This window comes from Miniopterus natalensis, chromosome 5 (genome assembly GCF_054644295.1).
Source record: "Miniopterus natalensis isolate mMinNat1 chromosome 5, mMinNat1.hap1, whole genome shotgun sequence".
NCBI lineage: Eukaryota > Metazoa > Chordata > Mammalia > Chiroptera > Miniopteridae > Miniopterus > Miniopterus natalensis.
Genome location: NC_142085.1, coordinates 6,875,640 through 6,885,210, shown reverse-complemented (window position 1 = coordinate 6,885,210; position 9,571 = coordinate 6,875,640). Strand labels below are relative to the sequence as shown.

General features: G+C 46.5%; 1 protein-coding gene and 1 pseudogene across 2 annotated transcripts; both read right to left on the bottom strand.

Annotated features, from left to right (window-relative positions):
- Positions 1-259: 259 nt before the first annotated feature.
- On the bottom strand, positions 260-357 carry LOC148093018 (U6 spliceosomal RNA; annotated as a pseudogene).
- Positions 358-2,322: 1,965 nt separating this feature from the next.
- LOC107545092 (HLA class II histocompatibility antigen, DQ alpha 2 chain-like) lies at positions 2,323-6,877 on the bottom strand. 2 transcript variants are annotated; one of them, XM_087817084.1, is made up of 5 exons: positions 6,786-6,877; positions 5,186-5,188; positions 3,437-3,685; positions 2,723-3,004; positions 2,323-2,477 (listed from the first exon to the last, which is right to left on the bottom strand). In XM_087817084.1, exons 1-5 carry the CDS (start codon positions 6,865-6,867, stop codon positions 2,323-2,325), a joined length of 771 nt encoding a protein of 256 aa, XP_087673210.1. In that variant the 5' UTR covers positions 6,868-6,877. The 2 variants fall into 2 exon arrangements, with proteins under 2 accessions (XP_087673210.1, XP_016078620.2); XM_016223134.2 differs by lacking the exon at positions 5,186-5,188.
- Positions 6,878-9,571: the final 2,694 nt, after the last annotated feature.

Here is a 9,571-nt window from a genome sequence, read left to right as displayed (position 1 = left end):
ACTAATCAAAGAGCTTGTATGTCTATAAGCGTAACCCATGGACATAGACATTGTTATGGGGAAGGCCTGGGAGTGGGGTGGATTTGGGGTGGAGAGGATCAATGGGGGAAAAGGGGGGACATCTGTAATACTTTCAACAATAAAGATAAATTTAAAAAATTAATTATACATATAACTAGCAATGTTTGCCTTTTTAAAGTTTTAATTTTTCAATTACAGTTGACATTCCATATTGCTTTATATTAGTTTCAGGTGTACAGCATAGTGGTTAGGCATCTATAAAAAAGTCCTTGTGCAAGGGTCATGCTAATCCCTGTGTTATTCCAACTTTAGTACATGTGCTACGGAAGCGAACACTGTCAGTGTTTTCTTGTGTATTTGTGTGCTTTCTTTAAGGCACTGCCTGTATATCGAGATTATTCAAATTCTATCAATACCTCTGTGAAGTATTATTCCCACATTGTAGTTGAGAAAAATATGGCTCAGAATGTTAGATACTTAGCCTAGTGTTACAGAGTTTAAAATACTAGATGTAAGGTACTGAGTCCTGGAGTTGGGTTTGGGTTTCTTTGTACTCAACTATGCTGTGTCAATTATTATGTTTCTTTTCCCTCCAGTTACATTTTAAGCTCACTGAGGCAGATGGCATGGACAGGGACAACCTCTTATATCCGGTAGCTGCTCCATAATGTCTCCTAGATGCAATATGTGGACTCAGTAATTGCAGAGTGGAAAGACTGAGGCCACCTGCAGAAAACAGTTTCAAAGTCACAATGATTCCAAGTCAGGTCACTATACTCTCAAGAATGAAGTGTTGGACACCCAGGGGAGCCAGAACATCCCCTCTGTTGATGCATTTACCCTGCCAGGGTTTCCAGTGGGAGACAGTGAATGTAGAGGTGGATCCAGCACCCACAGCTGCTGCATCATCTCAACAGCATTGTCCCACCGCAGGTGATTTCTCTCTCACAGGCTCCTGCTTTCTTTAGCCAGGAGAGGAGGGGGTGGGGGCTGAGGCATGGGGGCTGTTCTGCTGCCCCCAGGGTGCACAGGAACACACTGGGACTCATGCGCTTACCTGCCTGGACACACCCTGCAGCTGTATTCACCACCCCCTCGGGTCCCTGACATGCCAAGTGGCACAGGAAAATCCACCTGGTTACCTAGCAGGACGAACCTAGGAGGTGAGGCAAGCCACACCTGTATTCTAGGGACCGCATGTGTCTGTGGTTTCTACTCCCACCTTCTTTCCATCTGTCACTAACCCTAAATAAAGACAAAGCATTGGGTCCTCTTCAGATACTTGCATTGTTGTCTTATTCTAATGTCCTCCTAAGTGACCTCCATTTCTTCTCCTGCCAAGAAAATTCTTATCTCCTCAAGGGTAAAGAGAAGAGATGAAAGCTTCTAATATCATTCATTTTTTACAAATTTAAAGTTTTGTGAAAATTTTTTTGATGTTTTGGTACCAAAATTCTGACTTTTGAATTTCAAATTTCCTTCCCCTTAACTTACTGTCTTAACTTTTAAAAGCTGTATTACAGTAAGTATAGATTCCTTCTTGGCTTTGTATTTCTATCCCTGAACTGAGGGATGAGAGGCAGTGGCCAAGGGTAGGAGCCCAATGAAGAGAGAAATGTTAACTCATCTAAGATATCAAAAAATTTTCAGTCTGTATTTGGATGCTCCTGTGTTACTGGGCATGAAATATGATTTGGAAAATAAAATCAAAGGGGCCCAAAGCATAGTTTGTCATTCTTAGCCATGGTCCTAGTCAGCCCTGAGATGAAAGAGAGGAAAACATTCAGTAAAAGACCTCATAAAGGGAATTTATTGCTTCCATGGAGATATCAGATCAGGGTCACAAGGAATTAGGTAACTGGATGGAATATTCTGGGGATGTCCATAGTAGGTAATGACTGAGAAAAGAAAAAAATGTCAGGAGGTGAGGGGGAGAATTCCAAGGGGTTTGTGAGCTCTGAGAGGATACAGCACTTAAGTCCCAGAGAAGAGATGACAGGAGGGGCATAGGAGGAGAGAAAGTATATGATGAATGTGGCCAGTGAATAGTGCTAGGTCATCTAGCACATCCACTCTTCTGCTCTCAAAGTTGGGCAGTGCACCTGCAATAAAAGGACAGACATGAGATCCATACGCCTTAGGGGGCTCCTGTGCTATCTTCATGCTGTTTCCCAATTCTCCTACCACTTTTCAACCACAATTGTGTCCACAACCTCTTCCCACTTTCCTCCCTCCTGTACTGTCTCTCCAGGTCCCAGCTCTAACAAATGTGAATCCTTACCTTCCTTTCTGGAGTGTAACTCACAACGGCCCTTGGTGTCTGGAGGGGCCCCCTGGGCGCAGGCCCTGGATAATGAAGACGGTGCCCACCACGATGCCCACAAGGCCCACAGCCAGCCCCAGGCCACAGACCACAGTCTCCATCAGCTCTGACATAGGGGCTGGAATCTCAGGCTCTGTGGAAGGGAAGTTGTGGAGGTCAGAATGTGGAAGCCTGGCTCACATGCATGTGTGTAAGATAGGGTGGGAGGGGTGGTGTTGGTTCTACAAGAGTTGGCACCAGGTTTAGGGAGAATAATAGTCTATCTAGAAATCCTTGAAGTGTATAAAACAAGTTTGGGCCATGAGATTTAGGAGCTAAAAGGCAGGGTGTTCTGACTAGACAGAGAAAAGGCACCAAAAGGCATGGACTCACACATACCCCAGTGCTTCAGGAGTGGCTGGTCCAGGCCCCAGTGCTCCACCTTGCAGTCATAAATGTTTTCGGCAGAAGGGAGGAAGGGGAGGTAACTGATCTTGAGGAAGGAATGATCACTCTTGGTCAGGAAGCTGGTTTCAGAAACGCCCTGTGTGACTGGGTGCCCATTGCTCAGCCACGTGATGTTGACCACAGGAGGGAAGATGTTGTCCACGGCACAGATGAGGGTGTTTGGCTGGCCCAGCATCACAGGCTCCTTGGGAAACACAGTGGCCTCAGGAACCTCTAAGGTGAGGAAACAGCACTAGAATTAGATCGTGCCCTGAGTTTCCACTGCCTCCTGGAGGGCCCCCCACCAACATTTCCCCACCAGATGGTGGAAGAGCTCCTGCTTCCCTCTGCTTGTATACACTGCCTGCACTCCATCCCTCACCCTTCTCTCTGTCGGCCCATTTGTTATAGCAGGAGGCCTATGGGGCCCATCTCTGAAGGATTCGAGGATTGTGTTATGGGAGCAAGAATCTCTGTATTTCATGGAAATATGTGATTTGTAAGAAGGGAAAGGGTGAGGGTTCAGCAATTGCCATGAGAAGACCTGGGACTCTGGAAAGGGGAGAATTTTATAGAGCAGTGAAGGGTATCTATCCAGGGACGAAGGAAGTGAGGCCTGGTACTAAGGGGTGGGTTCAATAAAGAGACTGGATGGTGGACACACACCATTGATAGCAGCAGTAGAGTTGGAGCGTTTCATCAGATTGTCCAAGTTATATTTTTCTATAGCAATGTTTCTCAGTGCACCTTGTGGGTCAAAACCTCCAAATTCGCTAAGCCCAGGCAGCCGCCAGACAGTCTCCTTCTTCTCCAGGTCCACGTAGAACTCCTCATCTCCATCAAATTCAAAAATGTACTGGCCAGAAGGACCATAGGACTGGTAGAATTCTGCGCCATAGGCGGCAACGTGGTCAGCTGATGAGTGAGGGTGGGGAGCAGGGGCGTACAAAACACAGGGGGAGAAAAAGATCTCATTAAACAAATGACAAAGAAACTGACTTTCCAACTTCGTGGGAGCCCCTTTTGGCACGGTCTGCAGACAGTCCCCAGCGCCTGCTTCCCCCCCTTGGTGGCCCCTTTAGAGTCCAGCTGCCTTTCATCCCTGATGCTCCACAGAACAGAATCCCACAGGATAAATATTGGAATGGGTGGGACAGGGATGAGTGAATGGCCGTGGCATTAGCTTTCTTTCCCAGAGATTAGTTTACCTCCCTCTGCTTAAGTTTTCTCTCTCTCTCAGTTTCTTCATCAGGTAATAACACAGTCACTGTGGCCTCTCCCCTCAGGACTGGCTCAGAACATGCTCTATGCAAGGATTCCTTCCTCCTTTTATTTTTTTAACCAAGGAAAAGCACACATGGTATTATTACTTTAAGAGTTTCCTTTAACTATTTTAGGGAATAAGAAGAGAATGAGAAGGACAACGAGAAGATTATAAAACACATAGAAGGTAAACAATGCCTCTAAGGTGTCCCCTTTGTAACAGTGCTGATCCTCAGAGGAGAGCAGCTGATTTTCTCTAGAATTAAACTGAAAACTTTATCAGATTTTGGATTTCTGTTATTTCCCATTCCTCCTTTTTATAAGGACATTACTACACCTAGTGTTTCTCGGACTCAGCACTGACGTTTGTTGAGGACTCAAGGAAAGCTCTGGCGCTCTCCCCACACAGACAGCGCACTTGGCCGAGGACCCCCACGCAGGTGGGCAGCCAGCACAGCTGACAACGCCCAGGTGAGCCTGGCTGGACAACTTGTCCCAGCCTCTCACCACCTCCTCTTTCCTCCCCTCCTCGTTTTCTGGTGTCAGCAAGGTTTCAGACATTGGGAGGAGCAAAGGGTGAAGCTCGGGCCATGCACGGTCTCTGCCACCAAGGGGCAGGTTGAATGGGGGGAGTCAGGTGAGCACGGAGCCAATAGGGGTACTGTGCTGAGTCCTCCGCAAATACCTCATCTGCCCATCAAACCAGACATCTCCCCTTCCTGTTCCTTGGTCTTTACAAGGGCCTGTTTTCCTCCGTGAACATCCCCAGTTCACTCTTGAAGTTTCCTCTAGTTACCAACTTCTAGCTAAGTGAGTCCTTTCATTAAACATACTTTTGACCACACTGTGATCTCCAGCGCTCCATGCAAAGGTCCCTTTCTGCAAGTCAATCTATGCCTCATTCCCACGCAGCACGGCCCTTGGGTGGCCACTTAGAAAGCCCCCCAAAAGCCCCCCCAGAAGCTTCCTTGTGAGGAAGCTTCTCGACTCCGTTTTCAAACATGGACACCCGCAACCATGCTCTTGGCCTGCACTCGTGCCCCTGCACACCGCTGCTGACGGGCAGCCGGCTGCTGGGCCAGCGGGACCGGCCCGCCTTCCAGCTGCAGCCCGCGGGCCCGCACCATGCTGTCTCGTCGCTGACCTGAGCACCAGCTGGGGGCAGACAGCGCGTCTCCTCCCCCGAATCCCCAACCCTCGCTCGATGGGCTCAGGCTGTGTATCAAATGCCAACTGCTGTTCTCGAGGATCACAGAGATTTGGGGGAAGGCTGACAGGCACAAAGGCAGCAGAATCCTGTGAAAGCCAGACCCAGCGGTGACCAGGGCTGCATTATGACTCGTGAGCCCTAAGCACCATTGCTTAGGTAGGGCCTTTATTTTTCCATAAAAATATTAAAAAATCATATTTTATGACCATATTAGCATAAAGACAAATATAATCCAGGGTAAATTAAAATAGTTTCTTTTACCCTAAAAGTTCATTTTTCTTTCAAATTTTAAAAGAAAGTAAAACGTTTTCATGGGGCCCTGCAGACATCGCAGGCCCTTGGCCCTGCCCGCACTGTGGGGGATACGTCGAGCCTGACCGGGCCACTCTGGAGTGACACTGAGAAAGGAAATCTGGACAAGCTCTGGAGAAGCAGGGAAACTTTCACTACCAAACCAAGAAAGAATGGGAGCAGCCATGGTAGATAAAGTCCTTGATGATTAGAGTAACCTCCATTCACTTCCCCTTTGAACTATTTGGCTTTTCTACTTTGGTCTTTACAAACCCACTCTCATGTCAATAAAACAACAGGGAAAAGAGGCAGGGATGGAGCCAGGAAAGAAAGGAGGGATGTAGGGATACAGGGTGGGACCAGGTGAGCAGCAGAGGTGGAGGGGCCCAATAATGATTCCCGGCTTGTCCAATCTTCCTCTCACAGAGCTTCCTCAGAAGCTGTGGGGCACAGGCCATTTGGTCTGACAATTTGAGACTATTATAATTTAATTCACCAAGTTTTCATCATAAAGTTCTCAATTTTAAAACAAAATATTCCCTACTTTGTTAAAGAAAAATTATAAAGCTATACCTGTAATAGTAATAATTTTAAAGTAAGAATATCATGGACACTTGTGTCTTATTACTAGGGAAGCATGTCTGCATACCTATTTTACTTGATTTTTGTGAGGTGACATAAGAGGTAACTGAGATTAAGTGAGGCCCATGTGATAAAATGACTTGTCTAAAGCTTTCACTGGGCTGCTCGCCCACTCCCCACCCGACCGGTGCTCAGCAGGGAAATGGGTGTGAATCTGAGACAAAGCTAAGAACTCTTCTTTATGTCTGCATAGGACACATAATTCATGAAACTCTACCCAAAATAAACTACAGGGGAAATATATAAAAAGCTCCAAAAGTTGTTCAGGAAAATTTGGGAGCAATAGTTCATAAATTTTTAGTAATGAACTTGCACTCGTGAAAACATCTTTAATCTCTGAGGCAATCACATGAATGCCGTCGAGCCCTCTGGGACATATTCAGGGTCCAGTATTAGAAACTGGAGGATGTCCCTGGTGAAGCCTGCAACAGCACAGGGGGCAGAGACAGTGGATTGGGACTCTGGTTTTACAAACGAGAAGGACCATAATGTTTGGATCTACTCAATATTGAGAACCCCTTTGGGGAATCTCTACTATTTCTGTGCAAATCTCTATTTTACCCTACAGTTTCCAAGTCCGGTCCCCACATCCTTCACCCATGCACTCACCCACGATGTCTTCCCCTCCACAGGGACCCATCACGGTGGTCAGCGCGAGGGCCCCCCAAATCAGAGCTGTGTTTAGGATCATCCTGTCCTCAAGGTGGTCTCAGCAGTTGCTGCTCTGAGTTGCAGGGCAATGGTGAGGACCCGGTTGAGAAGGGAATCTAAGAGCTCCCAAACCAAACCCTGCAGTTCAGGCTCTGCCAATCAGAAAACTCCCCTGTGGTGACACTGCAGTTGCCGGTTGAAGAGCTTTCCTGGGCAGCCTGGCAGGCACTGGGGAGTCCCCGGCTGTGGTGCCGCCTCTGCTCAGAGTGGGCCTCAGGGAATTCTCTGTGAAGGGAGGAAGGTGTTAAAGCGAAATCTTCCGTCCTGTGGGCCATTGTTGAGCAGCCACGTGGGTAGATGAGGTCATCACTAAAGGGTCGCCTTCAGGACTTTCTGGGCTACGGCCTCCAAGATTTCTGCCTGTCCAAGACTGTCAAGTAAAATGTTGAGGAGGGACTGAGGGGGACTACTGTGACTTCTTTCCCATAGCTTGCTGGACCTTTTTATTTTATTTATCCTGCCACATGAAAATTCCACGTACTTTTGAGGGACTAGGAATGAGCTGAAGTCACAGGCAGTCATTAGAGGGAGACTTATTTTGTTTCAGAAGAATTAATTTTGTGTGTGTTAAGGAAGCCACAAGTTAATGGGGGTTCCACTTAGATTCAACCACCCTGTCCCTCTCAAAAGGCCCTCAGTTCTCCCCAACCCGCTCCTCACAGTGACAATGACCGTGAAAAAGAGGGGGGACAGAAAAGCCCTGCAGCTGGGAGCTTCCTGGTGCTATTAACCAGGCCTGGCATTGCCAGGTTCTGGCCTAGTTCTCACAGCTAAGTTCTGGTGTTTTCCTGCTGGACATAAACAATTTAATAGAACAGCAGTGTCAGACAACCAGTCTGTGACCATGATGGTCAACAGAAAACAAGGTCACTCAGCAACCATGACTGAGCACAGACAAAATATGAGCATTGTCTGAGCCACAAAGAAGACCAGGCACACCTCTCTCCCAGAAAATATGAATGACTGCTGGTCCTTTTAATTATTATTTTTTATTGGTTGATTTTATAGAAAGAGAAAGAGAGAGAGAAAAAAACCCATCGATTTGCTGTTCTACTTATTCATGCATTCATTGGTTGATTCTTTTATGTGCCTGACCAGAGATCGAACCCGCAACCTTGGCATATGGGGACTATGCTCTAATCAACTGAGCTACCTGGCCAGGATGGACTCCTGTGTCTCTAGCAATTAGGAGTTTAGCTTCAACATTGTCTTCCTTCCTTCCTTCCAGATAAGATTTATTGACACCCAATTATAGAACTGCCCTACCCTACCACCCACTTCCTAACAGAAGCCAGTTAAGAACAAAGTCTCTACTATTTATTTATTTATTTATTATTTATTTATTATTTATTTATTTATTTATTTACTTATTTATTTTTAATATGTCTTTATTGATTTCAGAGAGAGGAAGGGAGAGGGGGAAGGAGAGATAGAAAAATCAATGATGAGAGTATTGATTGGCTGCCTCCTGCGCACCCCCTACTGGGGATCGAGCCTGCAGCCCGGGCATGTGCCCTGACTGGGAAGTGAACCTTGATCTCCTGGATCATAGGTAGATGCTCAACTGGTGAGCCACTCTGGCCGGGCTCTACAGTATTTCTTAAGTCCTCCTCAAGATCATCTAACACAAGCCCAAACCCTATGAGGTTGATGATCAGTATTATGTGTCCACTAGGTTATATTCCCCGGTTGTTCCATCAAACGTTGATATTTTGTAGATAAGACTTAAGTCCACAATCTGTTGAGTTTGAGTAATAGAGATCATCCTTGATAATCTGACTGATCCGGATCCCATTAGCTGAAAAGTCTCAGGCACAGAGCCGAGGCTTCCCTGAGGGAGTGGATTTCACTCGGGGCTGCAGCTCTGGGCTGTGCTGAGAGTTCCAGCTGCCCCTCCTGACGATGGTCTGCCCTGTGGATCTTGGACTTGCCTACTTCCCCACAGCTGCATAAACTAACTCCTTGCAATAATCTCTGAATAGACATCTCCTACTGATTCTGCTTCTTTGGTCCCAACACCCTCTTACCAGGATGCCTCACAATTCCCCAAAGTAAGTTTTCTCCCTCACTGCCATGAACAATGACATCAACGTGTTCACCCACAGGTGTGCCCCTGTGGCCTCTGGCTGGAGGCGCTGACAGCACCTCATTAGGAGGCTGCGCTTGGGATGAATTCCTAGGATCTTTAAATATACTTGTCATACTTTAATATCAGTCCTGTTTTAGAAGGAGAACCTTGAGAAGCAGACGTGGAGGAATTTGCCCAGGTTCACACAGCTGGTAAGTGGCAGAGATGAAGTGTGACAAGGGCAAATTATGAGTTCTCGTTGGGGAAGGGGGTCCCTCCTGTGTGGATTCAGAATCCGTTGCCCTGAAATAATTAGGATAGATGTTTGACCCTATAGGTGACCTTATCATTCTTTTTAGGGCCTGCCTTTCCGAATCAAGACGTTCTGTTGAGTTGTGCTCCATTTACTGGATAGCACACTCCTTTCTCGCAGTAAATAACATGTTTCCATGCTTTTTCCCGGACCCAGACTTACCTGCCTTGTATGTTGCAGAACCTATTCAAGATCTCGGCAAATGAATGAAATCTTTCCTGATGGTGCTCAAAAATTTCACCTATTAAAAAAAACAGTTTTTATTTTACTTTATTTTATATTTTATTATTTTCTATTTCTTTT

Coding starts and splice junctions, on each gene's coding strand:
- LOC107545092 (XM_087817084.1), bottom strand. CDS start 6,867: ATGATCCTAAACACAGCTCTGATTTGGGGGGCCCTCGCGCTGACCACC. Junction 3,005..3,436: donor CTCTACTGCTGCTATCAATG/GTGTGTGTCCAC, acceptor TCCTCACCTTAG/AGGTTCCTGAGGCCACTGTG. Junction 2,478..2,722: donor GCCACTCCTGAAGCACTGGG/GTATGTGTGAGT, acceptor TCCCTTCCACAG/AGCCTGAGATTCCAGCCCCT.